The sequence below is a fragment of the Rhopalosiphum maidis genome, chromosome 3, assembly GCF_003676215.2.
Source record: "Rhopalosiphum maidis isolate BTI-1 chromosome 3, ASM367621v3, whole genome shotgun sequence".
Taxonomy (NCBI): Eukaryota; Metazoa; Arthropoda; class Insecta; order Hemiptera; family Aphididae; genus Rhopalosiphum; species Rhopalosiphum maidis.
The window spans coordinates 7,735,356-7,755,007 of record NC_040879.1 but is presented as its reverse complement, the minus strand read 5'-3'; the positions used below and the strand labels follow the sequence as shown (position 1 = coordinate 7,755,007).

Genomic DNA, 19,652 nt, shown 5'->3' with positions numbered 1-19,652 from the left:
GGAAAACAGTATAAACTATAAAGATCCTTTATTGCTAAGAACGTTCAACTGTTTTACTGTTTGAAAGGATTTTAGTAAACCAATTGATAGTAAAACGTCTTACATACTAAGCTATAATAATAGAACGATTGTGATTGCGATTATTATACTTAAAAATGTTTGAAATAAAAATCATATTTTGTTAGAGATTGTTTGTTAAGATATTGATATATAGTAGTATTAAATCACTTCGATAGGCAATGAACTTTTTAGCGCCCCCCTATGGCACGCCTCTGAGAGTATATATGAACAAAGAAAAAGTCAAACATTAAAATATCCATAACTTGGTTATTTTTAACATAAAAAGTTGGTTTGATTATTAAATTCATGAAAATACAAAAGTAAAAATGATAAACCAAAAAAGGTGGAGTTGCCGTTTAGAAAAAAAAATTGTTATGCGCATTCACGAAATGAAATGGCATACAAATAGTTTAATTAGCTTAATAAGTTATAACAAAGTTTGTTAAGCACCAAAAACAAATATAATTCAAGTATATTTAATATTTGTAAAGTTATAGATTGTTTCCAATCGTTAGGATTATATAACTGTATATTATTACAATTAGTGTATGGTTTATTTGAACGTTATTGTACAAGAGATTACTTATATAACTATCTGGGATTGACCGTCGTATACGCGAGTATAATATAAAACTAGAAACAAGTTATGTAGAATATATGAGTTAGATACGTAATTAACACATTCGAGACGAATCACGCGCGAGGCGCGTGATACAACTATGTACAATGGAGACGGAACATTTTCGCTCCTTTTTTCCCCTGGAGACGAACAGTTTTTACCAATTTTCGTACAATTATTATGCTTTCGCATTTTAATAAACTTTTATGGTTTTTTCACTATAATATAGTAAAAATGTTGTAGTTTTAAAAAAAAAAAAAATAATTTTCATAACTTAAATACTTCATATTTTTCTTACCGGTCAAAACACGATCAAAAATGACAAAAAAAAAAAGTCGACCGATTTTTTTTTAATATAAAACTTCAAAAATAACATTTTTCTTTATTCATAAATTCAAAATAAATAACATAATTTAGTTATTACCAAAAAACTTAAATATAAAAACAAATTTATAAAAAATAATCTTAATATTCATACTACTTCAGGATTCATGTGTAGTATAAAACAAGTTAAAAAAAAATAATAAAATTACTGAAAATTCCTATATAAAATGTGTTAATACTAATAATGATTTTAATTTACAACCAATAATTATTTATAGTGTGATATTTTTCAAAACAATCCTCAATACATAACGGTGTATCACACTGTTTGCAATAAAACGAAGTTTCTTTTCTTCCTCTTTTGCCACTTATATATTTTATTTTATCGGCACAAACTTTACAGACTCTTCTTGGATTTTGCTTTGATGCTGTTGATGGTATACGTGCAATAAAATGTCGTCCTGACAGCCGATTTGTAACCGTATCATTATAGTTGTCTTGATTATAGCCACTTTTTTCTGCCAGTTGTAAGCCCAAATTAATTATAAATGTCCTTAATGTTATTTTTTTGTGTTGGTTTACTCTGTTCTTCAATATGTAACTATTTACAACTGTTACCATAAATAAATGAAAGAACATTTTTTTCCACCATTTTAAACTTTTTCTCTGAAATGGATAATATGAAACCATTTGATCTCCGTGATCAACACCTGTTTTGTTTATATTGTAGTCAATAATAGAATTAGGTTTAAACTTAAGAAGTTCACCAGTTTTAGATCTAACTGAGACTTGTTTCATATCTGCTGAATGAGCTGTTGATAACATCAACACGTCTCTTGTATCTCTCCATTTGATACATACCAAAGGACCTTGTTTCGAATATGTCATTTCACCTTTTTGTAATTTTTCCTTTACTACTTCTTTAGGTAGTCCTTTACGGTTAGACATAACCGTACCTACACCATTTGTATTTTTTTTCCAAAGAGCATTTAGAAGTGCTGGGCTTGTATAAAATCTATCCATGTACACAGTGTGACCTTTATAATAATACTCTTCTAAAAGTCTATCAAACAAAGCAATTATCGAATTATCTTTTTGATTTTTACCAGAATAAATTTCAAATTTTAAAGTATATCCTGTAAGAGGATCTGATAGAATATATAATTTCATACCGTATTTATGTGGTTTATTTTTCATATAAACTCTGAAATGTATACGACCTCTAAATGGACACATACCTTCGTCAATAGTCAAATTTTGACCAGGTTGATATGACTCAACTGTTTTTTTATTGATTAAATCAATATAAGGACGGATTTTAAATAAACTGTCATGATTTTCTTTACCTCTTGAAATATAATTTGCATTATTATTCAAATGCAACATTGAAAAAATCGATGAGAAACGATCTCTAGTCATTAGCTTTGACGCAAATGTGCTATGAATAAATGCATTCTTCGACCAAAAGTCTTTGATATGTGGTTTTGGTATTATAGACATATGAAGAATGATTGAAAAAAAACTATATATTTCAGAAATATTAACTGGTTTTCATTTATGCCAAATAGAATTTTGTTTCAGCATATTTTTTCGTCGAAGAGATCGAATAATCGAGTATGCATACCTATTAGTTTCTTTTTTTATTAATTTAATTAAATTATCTGGGAAAAAAATACTAAAAAACTCTATTTCAGTTGATTTACCAAGTACTTCATCTGAGACACCTGACATTGACGTAAATACGTGAGGTTGAGGTTCAGGATTTACTCTTTCCCATTCACATATAACAGGTTCTGTACTTTCAATTGAACGTCTTTCTATATCTCTATTTGTTAAAAAAGGTTCATTATTATCATGATTTTGTATAAAATTTTCATGTTGAATTTCGTCTATGGTGTCATCAAAACCCCATTCCTCAGCTATATTGTCATAATTACTCTCAATATTTTCTATTGGTACTTCATTCATATTTTGCCTTCTATTATCAGTAATTGGAACAGTTAAATCATTATCAATATTGTCAACCATTTCAACAAGATTTTCAAAAAGATTTGCACATTCATTTTCAAATGCAACCGGTAACAAATTCGTATAAACAGCTTCACACGTGTCCTCGTCAGAACTATTATTATCAACATTATCATCTTCTCTATCAGATCCACTATCATCCATAAATTCATCTAACATACGACTTATGTCTTGGTCGTTAATTTTTTTAGACATTTTTCAGTGTAAAAATAATAAAATATTAAACGTAAATTATTTACTAATCACGCTCTGAATAAAAATCAAATGTATACAGCGTCTATTTTATTTTAGAAATAATTCGATAACAAGACAATATTATGACGTATAATACGTAATATGCGTGTCTATACACATAAAATTATATAAATAAAATAGTATTACCATTTAGGAACAAACTCCGTCAACAAACTCCGTCAAGCCGACACACGACAGCCCAAGAAAATGAAAAATATTATTTTGATAAAATTATTAATTGAAAACAACTATTATTAACAGCCAATAGGCGATTCGAATCAAATTCCAGAGACGCTCCACGTGGAGCAAATAATTTATTCTTTTTATATAAAAAATCTTTACGATATTACTTATCGATTGATTGTCGTATGAAAACAATGGTGTGAGTATATGATTTTATATCGATTTTTAAAATTCGATAGTAGACACAACGCGCGAGACGCGTGATTCGTCTTTTATAAGTAAAATATTGTAACGCGCCAGATACGTTACGCGTCTCAAACGTAACTTTTAGATTATGACGGACCGTCTCGAATGTGTTAATTACGTATAATAATTAATATTGTTTTATTATTATGGATTTTTTTTATAAATTATGGAATCATAAAAATACTCACGAATGGTATCGTTTAAAATCAAAGATTTTCCTGAAAGAAAAAAAAATCGTTTAATCATCTATAAACATATTATTATTTCCTTGTTTGTATAATATTAGTAGCCGAATCAGAAAACCAAAACTTTAATTTATCCACACGCGTTATTACGCTATGATATTTGAATAGTGTTAAGTATTAATTTAAATAAGTTATTGTTGTATTTTCTTGTTTTTATTATATATTATATAATTAAAAAATGTAAAAAAAAAAAAAATTAATGTTATTTTTTACTCACTAAATATCTCATAGTGGTAAAGTTCATCCTCAGCTGTTCGCATAATTAACGTTAAATCATTATTAAAATATATAAAACTTTCCATAAAATATAACTCGTGTCATAATATTTTACACCAAGAATTCATTAAACCTCATGAAAATAATCACTGATAATTATGGGTAAAAATATTGAAAAAAATTTCGTGTAATGACTTTAGAAATTAATTTGTTCTTTTATTAAATAGCTTAAAAATTTTAGAAGTTTAAAAAGTTTAAATAGTATCGCACTAAATAGTATTTAAAAATGTTCTAATATTTTCTAATATAATACTCGATTTTCCCAAAATTAATAGTCTATAATCCTATAACAACTATGATGATAATATCAAACCATCATCATAGTATTTTAATTAGTTAGTTAAGACGAGATTAGATTATTTGTAAATGTCTAATACTATACTATGAAAGCATTTTATACTTTGTCCAGTGAAAGAACCCGTCGCAGGCCGACCAGAAGTTTTTCTACGAATCGGTTTTAATATAAGGGTGACGTGGGGGATTGCAAAGAATCGGCGTGTTGTCTCCTAGACAGAATATAGTTAACATAAAAAAAAATTTGAAGGAAATTTGTGGGTATTTACTTACATAAATACTTTTGTTTAAATGTTGAGGTATTCACATCTGTACGATAAATAAAACAACAAGACATTAAAGAAAATCAAATCTTATGGTGGAATAATACTTCAAATATTAAAATCCTCTATCCTTTGTCTATTTACATTTCCTAATTTCCAGTAATAATTGAATAGTTGTTGTCTACTTATTTCACTAATAGATAATGAACATTTTAGTCTACAAATATTTCCACAAGCTGATTTTATTTCTTTAGTATTTATTAGGACCATAACCAATTTAAAAAAATTCATTGAATTACAAATGTAATATTTTTTTTTAAGAAGTAAGTGATGTTGAACCTTATCAAAAGCTATTTTAAAAGTCAGAATAGATCAAACCTAGTTGAACATGATCATTTAAGGTTATAAGTATTTTGGACTGTTAAAGTAGAATATTAATGGAGATTGACATTTTTGGTCTAAAACCATCTTGGTTTAAAATATGTTAAAACGGCTAATGATGTATTTGATTTGTAAACTAGTTTTAGTAGATAATCTCTTGCTCGTGTTAATATATCATTTTTAGCTTTTTAGGGAACCTTATTGTAATTGAAATATGTGTTCCTTCTAGCTTCAATCTTTTTTAAGCATACCACAAAAAAATCATAATTTAGGATGAACCATTCCCATTTCAACATTTATTCTTCAGTTAGTAGCTGCTGTAAGATTTGTTCTATGTATATATAGACCATTTAACGTATTCATTTTAATTCTGAATTATTGTTAAAAATCTAGCCTGTCTTCATTAACGTCCATTCCAGCTAAATATTCTAAAATAATTATCTTCAAACATTCAAATAAGGGTTGAAGTTCAACTGATAAATATGCATCTAACAATTAAGTTGTTATTTCAATATTGTGGATACAAATGCTTATAGAAATGTTTGTGCCAAAGCAGTTTCACGCCAAAATGTCTCATTTTATTATTATTTAATTATTACTATAATTTATTACTATTCACACATTTAAATATATAAGAAACGCAAAAATACTTAAATTAAAATACCTACATAGATTACTGTATATTTATAATCATATTACCAGTACTTACTTATATAGAATTTCTGCATGACACTTCCTGTAAATATAAAAAGTCTTAATTTTAATATGCTTTAATAGTAAAATAGCATAACATAATTTGAATCACATATATAATCATTAATTACTATATATTTTGTACTTTTTTGAGAAGTATAAGAATGATTATATTGCCTAAATGGGTATAAATAAATTGTCATTAGATTGTATTTATTTTTTAACTTGTGATATGACCTCACTGAATATTAATTGCAAAGAAAATATTTTTATTAATAAAGGTGTTAAAATAAATTATTGTTTTTAATTATTTTAATATCATAATATATAGTTGGACATTGAAATGATGTAGAGTTTATGTAAAAAAAAAATACTTTGAAAATAACTTTTTTAGGCGTTTGTCCATATAGTATTTTATGGAATCTATGTTTTCTTAAGATAGAACAGGTACAAGATTTACTTAAGGTTGTAGGCAAAGAACATACATGTAAAGTGTTCTATTTTTTAGGTTAAACCTTAAATATTTATCTATAATTGTCACTTTATTTTATGTGTATATTTGTAAATGGTTAATAAGCTAAATTAAGTTTTATGTTATAAAACATAAACTGATTAACTTAATAAAATAATACATATTATCTAGGTGCACAAAGGAACATGATTTTGATTTTGAAATATTAAAATAGATACATACAAATGAGTATATTACCTTGAATTAATTTGTTGCATTCAATTTCATTGGTTAAACCACCTAAGCAAAATTATTCTTTATTACAAATAATTTATATCATATTCTGTAAAACAAAAAGAGTGGATGTGCTTGAAAAAAAAAAATAATAACTACAAAATCGTTTGCAGTGTTTGAGTTATAAAAACAGATTTTGATTATAACAAAAAATTAATATTTTATATTATTCATCTGTTATTGATTAGTCCATCACTTTGAAAAGTTTTAACATTTTTATATATACCTAATACCTATAATCTTATAACTCGATAAGAAAATTAATTACCAATTGGGCATTGGATTATTTCTCCATGAATTATTTTGAAACCTAACAAAAAAAGTCCCAACAAAATGTACATGGTGTTTATAAAATTACAATTTATTTTACTTATGTAAACAATGTAATAGAATAAAGAATTATATAATTTAACTATTCACTTATTTTAAAGAATAAAATCAAACGATTTGAATAGTTGTGATACAAATGCGACGATAATTAATATTTCAATGTGAAGTATTATCGTTTTATTTTTGTTTGATCACACTTGTATTATATTCGATGCAAGTGTTATTTATTTGCTTTTAAGGTATTACAGACATTATTATTTAATTTTTCTGGTATTTTACACTAAAAATATTTTGTATAAAATAAAAATTGCCATTTTAAGATGTTTTACTTTTAAAATTGTTTTTAACACAATAATTTATTCAAATATCTACAATTTTTTTTATATAAAATAGCTACATTTTTATATAAGTATTACTAATAAAATCATCATTTTTGATTGTAAATGGAGTGATGAATGTGTAAAGTTTTTTGTAGCTTTTTCTGTAATTTGCAAAATTCAAATTTGAAACATCATATCAAAAAGGTTTTTGGTATAGACTGCGTGCGCGAGATGGTAAATAACGCGGTCTAGTGGTGAACACTTGTACTAGTGCAGGAATCAATTAATATAAAAAATGTTTTTAAGAAGACGCTATACCCGCATGTGTTGTCTCTGTCTTATACATAGTTAAAAACTATGTAAATGTAAATTAATTGCTTAATAATAACAAATCATTGGAATCATTATCCAAATAATTAGATCAGAAAAATACCTAATAATGGTAGGTGTATTTGGAACATGACCTCAAATGATTATATGAATATGGACCTAAAAATCTCATCTTGGTTGAAAGTAGCCGAAGCAGTATATAATTGGGAATGAGATAACTTAGATGCTGCTGAAAAAAAAGAAAAAGGTAAGACAAGATAATTAATCATATTATTATAAATAGATTAAATAGGTAGGTATAGATAAATAAATAAAAAAAAATATTGAACAAAATTAGTAAAGGTAAGCATTCAAATAAATAATAGATCGTAAGTATTATTTATATATTTTTATACGACTAAACTAATATACTATACCTATACTTATGTTATAATGTATTATGTACTGTATAATATGACATTTTATTAGACAAAATAATATTATTATTGCATATAATGTATACAATTAAATTCAAATGTATGGTGATACCATAAGTACAAAAAAAATAATATAGGTTAAAATAAAATAAAATATATCATTTTTCTAAAGCATTCTGTACCTGACGGCAATATAAAAATTGGGTTTAGGGGCGGCAAAATATTAAAATGGTCAAAAATGTAAAATTTATTTATACAGTTTTACCTAATGAGTATAATACAAAAATTTAGAATAAAATATAATAATATAATAACAACAAAAATATATTTTGAATGTACCTAATAATCTTATGATGATATAATATCTAAATACTTATTTTTCTTAAATATTAGTGAACAAAAAACCTCAGAAGTTCGTGATAGTCCAAAAAAATTAAGAAAAATACACAAGAATGCTTTGGATGAAACATTTGAAAACGAGTATGTTCATTTTCAGAGCTTGCTTAAGACCATCAAAAACCCTCCAAAAAATATTATTAATACGTGTAAATTTATTAAAGAAAAAAACATAGAAGCATTTTCATGTGTTCGGTCGCGACCTACCTCTCGTCGTTAACGGTTGTCTTATCGCCAGTTAACCACATCGTAGTTGCGTTATGTTATCGAATTTTACTAAATTAATCGTATTAGGAATAACTATCAAAAATTTATTAGAAAAACAATAAGTGGTCAGGCATTTAAAAGAATTAAAAAATACAAATATGATGATCAGCTTCAGTTTTTAAAGTTTCATTTACAAGAGAGAGATACTTTAGGAAATTTAAAAGATGTGAATAATGATGATTTAGAGAATTCTAATAATGACAGTGAGGATGATGTCGAAAATGTTAGCACAGTTCAAAATATTGAGATCGGTATTAGTGGCAATACAGATGGTGAAGATCAATTGCCAAAAACTCCAGAATCTCAATCTGCAGTTCGAAAATTTACAAAAAAGAGAAAATGATATAGCTAATACTACACAAAACAATTTCTTTTTTAGCAGGCCTTTCACCCACACTCAAATCATTTACACCATCCTATTTAAACATAGCGAAATCAAAATTTTTTTCTATAGTTCAAGAATATGAAATGCAAATGATTGTAGACAAAAAAAAGAAAAAAACAACTTTTATGACACCATATCCCAAACATTTTCTACCATCTCAACAACAGTTTGGTCGAGAGTGTAATCAAAACTTTCCATCAAGTTCTGCACAGCATATTAACCACAATACTTATCCTAGTACTCAATTGCAAAAAGAGATGTCATCACCAAGTGTATCAAATTATTCTTCTTTACCACCAAAGTCAGTCACGTTGCTTCAATTAATAATACGAAAAATATTATAGAAATGTCACATGATATTAGTTCACCAACTACATCTGTATATTCATTTACACCATCTCCACAGTTCGTTCAACAATTTGTGTCAAATAATTCTCAAAACTCTACTAATGTTCCTGTGTCAAACGATACTTTAACCCCAACTTCAACTATTTCACCTATTCAGTATTCGTCTCCACCACCATCTCCATTTCTTAACGAAAATATTGCTTCATGTACTCAAAATCTTACACATTTACAAAGAACCCAAAATATGTTAATAGCAACTTTGTCATCTTCACGCCCACAACCGCAGCAAGAAATATATTCAAATTTACCTGCAAATTTGTATGTGCCACAGTCAAGTAACAAATTTAAACATCCAAAGACAATACCATACAAAAATCCAGGAGAAAATGAGTCAGCTGCTAAATATTTTGCACATTTTTCAAATTAAGATAATACATAATAATATCACATAATAAAATATTACCTACCTTTTAAATATGATGTTTGTTGAATTGATTATGTTATTAAGTTTTGTTTTTTTTTAATTTTAAATTGCTTCATTACTACATTTCTTTAGGTATATAATTACGAAATATTTTGTATGATTAATTTTATTATTCCCAAATTAATTAATTAAATTATAATATTGTTAAGTCAAATTATAATTGCATACAGTTTGGTTATAAGTAGGTACAATAGGTACATATCTATACAGTATATATACCTCAGACAAACAGCTAATCGTTCTGTTGGTGTTATTGCTTATCTCCAAAAAGTATCTTGTTTTTGATATCATGTTCAATTTTACTTAATAATAAATTAAAACAGTACTATGACATTCGAAAATATTCAAAAAATTTCGTTTCATGATCAACTAATTCTTTATACAAAGTGGCAAATTCTCCTTCTATTTTTCTCTTTTTCCATACGTCGTTCCACCCGAATATTCTTGATTCGCATACGAAAGGTATAAAATGGCAATTATAGTTATAACATATTAATAACAATGAAAATAATTGTTACGCATGACTCTTAGATAATACGAGATCACGTCGAGGTCACCAAAATGTACGGGCCGGGCACGAACAATAATAGGCCGTGATGCCCGGTCACCAAAATACTTCGTGCGCTGCACTCACACACCGACCGACCTGTGTAAATGTGTATATATGTATAGCGACTCAAAGGAAGTGGACGGGGTCGCCGGGCAAGACCAGAGAGTGCTAAACTAGGGCCGGCGAGAGAACGCTTTTGGGCGGCGACCAAAATTTGTCCGATCTCGCGCATTCCCACCACTTAACCTTCCCGAACGCTGGCCGCCGTCAACTCTGGCCGCCGCCACCGTCGCCGCTACCGTCGCTGCCGCCGTCACCGCCGCCGCCCTTGAAACTGTATCAGTGTTTGTATACAGCGTGTACTATAGTGTTACCATAATATTACACGTTTACGTATACCTACATAATATTTTCATATTTGCGCGCACACATTTTTTTCGTATTTAATTACGTAATTGTTTTTTTATACAAACAACATGGACAACATGGAAGAAGTCGCAAATATTTCTACTCCCATAAAAAATCCAAGAGGAAAAGTAAATATTAATTTATTATTTTTTATGGCTGGGCATTAACAAGTTAAAAAGTTAATTTTATTATAACTTTTTAACTTAACTAGTTACTTTTGGCTTTTCATTAACTTAACTGTTAACTTACTTTCTTAACGTGAAATTAACGAATTAATTTTTCATTTTAAGAAGTAAGTTAAGTTAATTTATTTTGTTTTAAATTTTATTATGTTTGCAAATTCTTAATTTTTAAATATATATATATATTTTTTAGTTCGTTGGCACTGCTCAAAAGAAAATAATTATTAATGTGTACAAGGATAAAATGAAACAACAGCTCGACAATCCAGAGATGCCCAAATTGTCGTTCAGGGACCTTATCGTGAGCATTTCAAGAACCACTGGTATTGGGCAACGTACAATTCAAACTACATTGGGAGAGTACAAGAAGGAAGGTATAGTGTCATCGCCCAACAAAAGAAAAGTGAGACCTACGGTAATTCAAAAAGTGGACGAATTCGACAAAAATGCCATAAGACAAAAAATTCACAATTTTTGGAGAAACCGTGAGGTGCCAACAATTCCAAAAATGTTAATTGCCATCAATGAAGACGACTCATTACCGAATCTGAAACGTACGTCTTTCCAATTAATATTAAAAGATTTACAATTTGAGTACGTCAAGAAGAATCGAAACAGTGCTCTTCTCGAAAGAGAAGATTTAATATCTTGGCGCCGAAATTATGTGTATAAAATAAGGCATTACCGAACACAGAACAGGCCAATATATTACTTAGATGAGACGTGGGTCAATGCAGGCGAGACGCATAGCAGAACGTGGGATGATACAACAGTTGAATCAACACGAGATGCACACCTGAGAGGTCTCACCACAGGACAAAAGGCACCCTCCGGCAAAGGTAAGCGTCTCATTGTATTACACATCGGGTCGTCAGACGGTTTTGTTCCGGGGGGCCTTTTGTGTTTCGAATCAAAGACCAATTCTGCGGATTATCATGACGAAATGAATGGCGATACGTTTTACGAATGGTTTGTTAAGATACTGCCATTACTTAAACCGAACGCCATAATCGTCATGGATAATGCTTCATACCATTCCGTAAAAAAACAGAAAATACCAGTGAAATCTTGGAAAAAACAAGCTATAATTGATTGGCTTGAGAGTAAAGGTGTGGACGTTACTCATCCTACTGTTAAAAATGATTTAATGGAAAAAGTGAACAAAATAAAAAAACATCACGACACATACGTAATCGATGAGTACGCAAAAGATAACGGCAAACTCGTATTGCGATTACCTCCATATCACTGCGAGCTAAATCCAATCGAGCTCGCGTGGTCGTCCGTGAAAAGTTATGTTCGGACGCATAACAACACCTTCAAATTAAAGGACGTGAAGGAATTATTAATAGAAGCCGTGGAACACATAAGTCCGGATATGTGGAAAAATTTTATTGAACATGTTAAAAAGGTGGAAGACAAGTTTTGGGACTTGGAACATATTACCGACGAAATAATGGACGAGCTACCCGAAGAAGATGAACGTCATGTTCTCACGATAGGAACAGGAAATACAAGTTCTTCTGATTGTGACTCTGATTAATTTTTTTTTTGTATTTGAATATTTTTATTTTTTTGTATATCAACTATTTTTTTTTTTGTATTTGAATATTTTTATTTTTTTGTATATCAACTATTTTTTTTTTTGTATTTGAATATTTTTTAGTAAATTAATATTATAAAGTGTATTATGTTATATAATAATGTATTATGTTGTTGGTATACATAAATAAATGTATAAATAAAATATGATATTACATACATATTATTTACATTGTTATTGAATACATAATAGGTGCCCCCTAGCCAGCTATTAATTTTTTCGCGACGTGTTACTTGAGCCGGTGTATACAAACGGCGGCCGTGATATTTGCCGCTGGTTACGCGTAGCGAGTGGGGGAACTTACGGCGGCGCCTAGGTGGTAGAGTGGGAGAAATGTGGGTACGAAACCGCGGAGCTCCGTCATTTGGATGCGCCAACGAAAAGCGTTCTCTCGCCGGCGCGAGTATAGTATGTGGGTGGTGTGTGTATGTGTGTATATTTGTTGGTGTGTAAACTTAAATGCTAAACGGATATAGGTAACTCTACGTAAATGATGGTAACTCAAATGTGAATAATAAAAAATATAATAAAATAATAATCAATAATAACATTTTTACCTGTTGGGCCAAACCCAACAGGTAAAAATGTAAATAATATAATAGTATATGCAGCTATTTCAGCTATTTCTCATACAATTGCTTAAATAAAATATTAATGTATAGAAATATAGCCCCTTTGGCTTAATATAAATTATAACAAATGCAATGCCAATAATAATAAATTAATTTAAAAAAAACTCACAAATTTGTCGGTGCACTGATGGCCAGCCGCTACCTATACAGCTATATAATAATTACACACACACAAACAATAAATAAAATAATAATAAAAATGCGGCGATTCGCGCCTACAAAATAAATATATATATATATAAAATAAGTGGCGATTCGCGCCCACACAATTTATTAAATAAGTGGCGATTAGCGCCCACGACAAAAATATTTGGTCCGCGTAACAACGACAGTACGGTACGAAAAGGACTGATTGAATTGCGGCGGCTGTGCTAAATATTCGTATTCCAGCCGGCCGACGTCGGACGATAAGGCGTCCTTGCATAATATTATATGTTATATAACTCACACGACAATAATAATTATAATAAATAAACAAAAATAAATACAAAAATAGCGGCTGTTGCGTGCGAGTGTTTATGTGTGTGTGTGTCGGACGGCCGGTGCGCGCGAGTGTTCGTATTCTTATTGCGGCGTCAACAAATGTCAGTGGCGGTTTTGGGGGTGAAGCAAGTTAGGCGCCGCCTAACCTACAATTTTAAGTAAAAAAATACGCAAAAAGTATCATTTTTGGCCCACCGATGGCATATATTTCGATATTAATTTTTAACGTTTTTATGATTTTATTTGAGAAAAAATTCCACTTTGCCATGTTTAATAATATGAATTATCATATTTTATTATATCGTAAATGGTAAATCATATTATCATTTAAGCCCGATTGGTACGACACGACACGACACGGCACGACACGATACGACAGACAAAAATCATGTTCAATGTACTTAATCGATTTGGTTTTATTTTTGGGAAAACAAGAGTTGGCGTTTAGATGTCATGATGAAAGCAGTGATTCATTAAATACAGGGAATTTTAGAGAGTTGTTTGATATGCATATTATTTGGTGCTCTCAAGAAATACAAAATCATTATAATAGTATAAAAAACATATTTTCAGGTATGTCCAAGTCCATACAAAATGATTTAATTTCATGTATATCTGAATTTTTAATAATCCAAATAAAAAATGAAATCAGGCAATGTAAATTTTATTCTATTCAAATTGATGATACTACAGATATCAGTCAAAAAACACAATGTTCAATAATAATTAGATGTGTTACAGATAAATCTGAATTGGTTGAGCGTTTCTTGGGTTTTCATAATGTTAGTGAAGACCGCACGGCTGAAGGTTTATTTAATTTGGTTAATTCTGTTTTACATGAGTTTGATATAAAAAATAAATTAGTTAGACAATGTTATGATGGGGCATGTGTAATGTCTGGGCATTTAACAGGTTTACAGGCTAGAGTTAAGGAAGTTGCACCTAATGCTTTATTTACACACTGCCTAGCTCACAGATTAAATTTGGTACTGTAACATGGTTGTAGTATAAATGCTAAATGTCGTTTATTTTTTGCTAACCTCACTGGTATCGCTGCTTATTTTCACAATTCCACTTCGCGTACTAATTTTGTAGATACTATTGTGGGGAAAAGAATTCCTCAATTTGTTCAAACAAGATGGTCCTCACGGTCAAAAATTTTATAGACAATAGTTAATGAGTGGCCTGGGCTTATAAATGTTTTTGACTGTATTAGCAAAGATCCAAAATCGTCACCTGAATCTATTGGTGGTGCTATTGGTCATTTAAAAAATTTAAAAACTTTTGAATTTGCTTTCTTAGCACTGATATTTAGTGATATATTTATATATACTGACAATTTATTTAACATACTCCAAAATAAATCATTTGATGTAGAATTTTGCTTGAGAAAAATAAATATAACATATGATCTTAAAAATAAAAAAAAGAAATGAACCTGAATTTTCAAAATTATTTAATCAAGCGGTTACTCTTACAAAACCTCCAAAAGCTACAAGAAATGAATCTAACAATCAATCAAGTTTTAAAATATTGTTTTATGAAATAATTGATAATATTCTAATGCAATTAAATACCAGATTTCAAGATACAAATAAATTACTTTTTTTACAGTTAGCTGATGTAACTAAATTTAAAGAATATTCTAATAGATTTCCTGTAAATGCTTTAAATAATTTGAAATCAACTTATTCTAATATATTTTATAATATTAATAAATTAAAAGTTGAATTGGAGGTTTTGTATAGTGATGTAAAATATCAAAATTTATTACACATCTATGACATGGTTAAAATTATTGAACAAGATGCATTGAAAGACATTTTACCTGAATCTTATAAATTATTTATTCTTATTTTAACCATACCATCAACTAGTGTATCAAATGAAAGAAGTTTCTCTTGCCTCAAAAGAATTAAAACCTGTTCTCGAAATAGTATTTCACAAGTTCGTTTAAGTTCTCTTTAAATACTATCAATTGAAAAGTCCTTGATTTATCAACTTAAAAAAACTGAATCATTTTACGATGATATTATAAACATGTATTCTAGTCAAAAAAATAGGAGTATAAATTTAACATATAAAACATAATAGGTATTTTAACTTAGTTAATTAATAGTTTTAGAACTAGACATAACATAACTTAAAAGTCCTTTTCAGGACTAGGCATACCTACTCAAAAAGTCCTTTTCAGGACTACTAAATTTTAAAACGCTCTGTTTATTACCTATCTATTACTATTACTATATTATTTACTAAACGAAACAAGTGTATTATTAGCATTCATACAATTATAATTATTTTTATGTTTTTAAATTACATTTATTGTGAATTCTAATGTTGTATGCGGGGGAGGGGTTGATACTTAGGTTGCCTCACCAAAAAAATACTACCAGAACCGCCACTGTATTATATATTATTAAAAGTATTTTTATCTTTTTTTCAACCAACTAATAACTACCTAGTGATCATTATTAATTATTATATTAATATATTATATAGTTTTGGGAGGTTAGATAGACGCATTTTAACTTATGCTGTAGTTTCTGGACTTTTATTGTTGGAAACCAATTCATTTCCTGAAAAATGTATGAGTATTTTTAGTATTTTATACAACAATAAAATATAAATGAGATTATATAATTAATCAATAAACAGTGATTAGTTACGTTAGTCGTTCGATACCTTTTCAATAAAATATATCTTTAAATAAATGTATATCAGAAATATTTGGTATAATTTCTTTAACTCCCTTACAAAAAATCCTCGATTTCATGTACTGACATGTTGTTCGTTTAAATTGAAAACAGTTGTCTTAAAAATGTTGCATTTCGATTAATAAAACTTAATTTTTAGCCTTTTATTTCGTCTGAGCATGAACTATTTTTATAATAGGTAAATATTTAATACTTTTGGTATTGTTTTGGTAAACGTGTTTCAGATGTTGATTTGGACTAAAGTATAAATTATTTTAACTTTTTTTTTAATGTTTTCGATCCTAAGATTCACATGCCCTATTCCTCTCATTAATGTTATCTCCAATGAACAAACAAAATAAACATTTTCTTTATTATTTCCCGATATTTTATTTGAACAAGAAATATGTGCATGTACAGAAACTCCACAAACGCAACATTGACGTGCTCCGATTTTCAATGGAACCAGTATTACATAAAAGACACGATTTTCCCGGAACTATTATAGTCATCTTCATCGATTTCACAGACTTCGTCATTATTTTTGCACAGATTTTCTTTAATACTATCACAGAATTTTGATTATTTGAGCAGGAAGTAATTGATTGTTGTAAATTATTGGTTGTGGGGTGAATTTAATGTAGCTCCTCGATTTTATGATATGTGATTCTCTAAAAATTCTTTAATGCATGCTTAAAAGTAATTGTTGTGAGTTTTTTAAAACTTGATTCAATAGCTGTAGAGCTAGAAATCTTTTCTTCATACCCAAATACTGTCACCATAACATCAGATCATAATGGTAAAAGTTTCATCCCTACATTTAATTATAGGAAGCATCAGCGTTTGGAAAATACAATGTATTAATGCCCGTTCTTTCCTGTATCAGTTGTTTGCTATTCTCGTAAATATTTTCAACCTATGTCTGAAATGGATTATTGTTACTAAGAAATCTTTCAATACAAATTTCACGCTTTTCTTCTTATAATTATTTTTCTTTATAACTTGTTGAAAGTGTTCTGGATCGCAGTACCTTTTTCAACCCAAATTAACACTTGTTACCGGCTTGAATTCTCGCCTTCACTTTACTATTTATTTTGTACTGTTGTATTAGCACGGTACCTAAGTATTTGAACTGTTGTATTCTTTTAAACGTATGACCCACTATACTTATACTATAACTTCCAACCCACTATTTTGATTATTTAAAAGTACTCTTATTTTAATATGCTCTTATTTTTTTTTAATTATATGCAAAAATATGCTCTTACCCAAAATATATGCGTTTTTAATTTTTTAATTTTTTCCATAGATATTTATACAACTTAATTAAACAAGCTTAATTTTTTTATTATAGACTTGAGACATAAATTAAAGAAAAATACTTTTAATTAATAAAGTAGACACTCAAATTAAAAATAATAAAAAAAAGTGTATTGAATTATTTTATACCATTCCTTTGGTAAATACCTATTTTTGAAAAAAAAAATAAAAATACAATGAATAAGATTTATAAAAAAAAAAACAATTTAAACAAATAAAAACATACTGATTACTAGATATGAATTGATATTTACTTTTTACATTCTTCCGTGTGTTTAGTTGTCATATTTATCCTTCTATCACTTAATATATGTTTATATAGACTAAATAATCTTTCCACATCTACTGATATCAACGGTGCATATTTCATATTGAACACAAAGCAGGGATTGAAATTTTCTGGAAGCTGTATTTCATTCTTATCTGATATAATTTGGCCGATTTTTTCTAGTACTTGAAATCCTTTATTTTTTTGATACAACCGAGTTATTTTATTTTTTATAATAGAACCTTTGTCACCTTGTATATTTGATAGTTCGGGAATTATATTTTTTGTAATCTCTAACGATTGTAGTAAAGTCAATTTAGTATCTTCTACATTTTTTATTGCCCGAATAAGTCCAGAAAAGTTAATTTATATAAATGTTAAATCATTTTTCACTGTAGGTAAATTGAACGTTTTTTTACAACTATCTACACTTGCTGACGAATCATTGTCTAATTTTTCTATAACACTTTTGATGCCTTCGTAATTATTTGCATTAAATATAACTGCCTCTGTTCATGTGCCCCATCTTGTAATAACTGGTTCCGAGGGCAATGGTAAACCTGGTAGTATTTCTTTATAAAGTTGAATACAGGAAGGTGACTTTAAAAAATATTTCTTTACATTGTTGATTAATTTATTCACATCGGGGAATAATTCTCTTACTTTTTCTGCTACCCTGTTTAATATATGTGCTACGCATGTTACGTGGATGATATTTGGGTAAAATACTTTTAATGCATCTCCAGTTTTGACCATAAATGGCGCTGCATCGGATAAAAACAATCTTAGATTTTCATAATTTCCCCCTGCGGGCCATAATATTTTTAAACTAAAATTGATAAAACGGGGTACTGTTGAATAATTTGTTTTAGACAGTTCTTTACATGCCAAGAGATATGGTTTACTTGGTGTATTACAATTTATTAACGCCAATTAATAAATTTGCTGTATAGCGGCCGTTTGTATCAGTTGTTTGGTCAACAGCAATCCAAATATCTAAGTTACCAATTATTTCTCGGATTGTAATAATAACATTATTATAACATGGACTAAGATAATTTTTTCTCAATGTACTTTCGTCAGGTAATATGCTTACCTGTGTACTTTTCCAAAAAAATTTTAAATTCTGGAATTCAAAGTTTATTTCATGGTATATTAGCGACTATTAAAGCTGAACAAAGATCCTCATTAAAAATGTTGCCAGATTTGAATTTTGTGTCCAATACAAATAATTGTTTTTTATTATCATTTGCTCTACGTTTTAAAGCACTATTATGTAAGCGGTATCAACGTGTTGTTGTATTTGAAATTTTTTTGTCACACAATTGACAAAACATTACAGAATCATCCGTAGTAAAAATTGTATGGTCTGTTTTATTATACAATGCGATCCATTGTTTTATTAAAGTTTGAATATTATTATAACTTTTCGGCATTTTAAAATTTATAAGTGTACGAATAACTTGAAAAATTATTAACAAATTCGTATGTATACGAAATGCAAAATTATATTTATAGGCAACTGCCGTCTTGCCGACTACTGTGTGCCGATTAAAATATTTGAAATACCGACTAAATGCACGACAACACGAGGCGACGTAAACACGCCGTAAACACATAATATAAGACTAAAAATATAATTA

At 28.5% G+C, this 19,652-nt stretch overlaps 1 protein-coding gene and 1 pseudogene across 1 annotated transcript; both read left to right on the top strand.

Moving 5' to 3' along the window:
* The first annotated feature begins 8,666 nt into the window (after positions 1-8,666).
* On the top strand, positions 8,667-9,813 carry LOC114253667 (annotated as a pseudogene).
* Positions 9,814-10,893: 1,080 nt separating this feature from the next.
* Positions 10,894-12,550, top strand: LOC114253666. Its single transcript, XM_028188644.1, has 3 exons — positions 10,894-10,953; positions 11,201-12,110; positions 12,165-12,550. Exons 1-3 carry the CDS (start codon positions 10,894-10,896, stop codon positions 12,548-12,550), a joined length of 1,356 nt encoding a protein of 451 aa, XP_028044445.1.
* The last annotated feature ends 7,102 nt before the right edge of the window (positions 12,551-19,652 follow it).

What these genes read in the sequence shown, in the direction of transcription:
- LOC114253666 (XM_028188644.1), top strand. Translation starts at nt 10,894, where the DNA reads ATGGACAACATGGAAGAAGTCGCAAATATTTCTACTCCCATAAAAAAT. An exon ending in TAAAAAATCCAAGAGGAAAA is followed by an intron (nt 10,954 to 11,200) that starts GTAAATATTAAT and finishes TATATTTTTTAG; the next exon opens with TTCGTTGGCACTGCTCAAAA. An exon ending in TATAATTGATTGGCTTGAGA is followed by an intron (nt 12,111 to 12,164) that starts GTAAAGGTGTGG and finishes TAATGGAAAAAG; the next exon opens with TGAACAAAATAAAAAAACAT.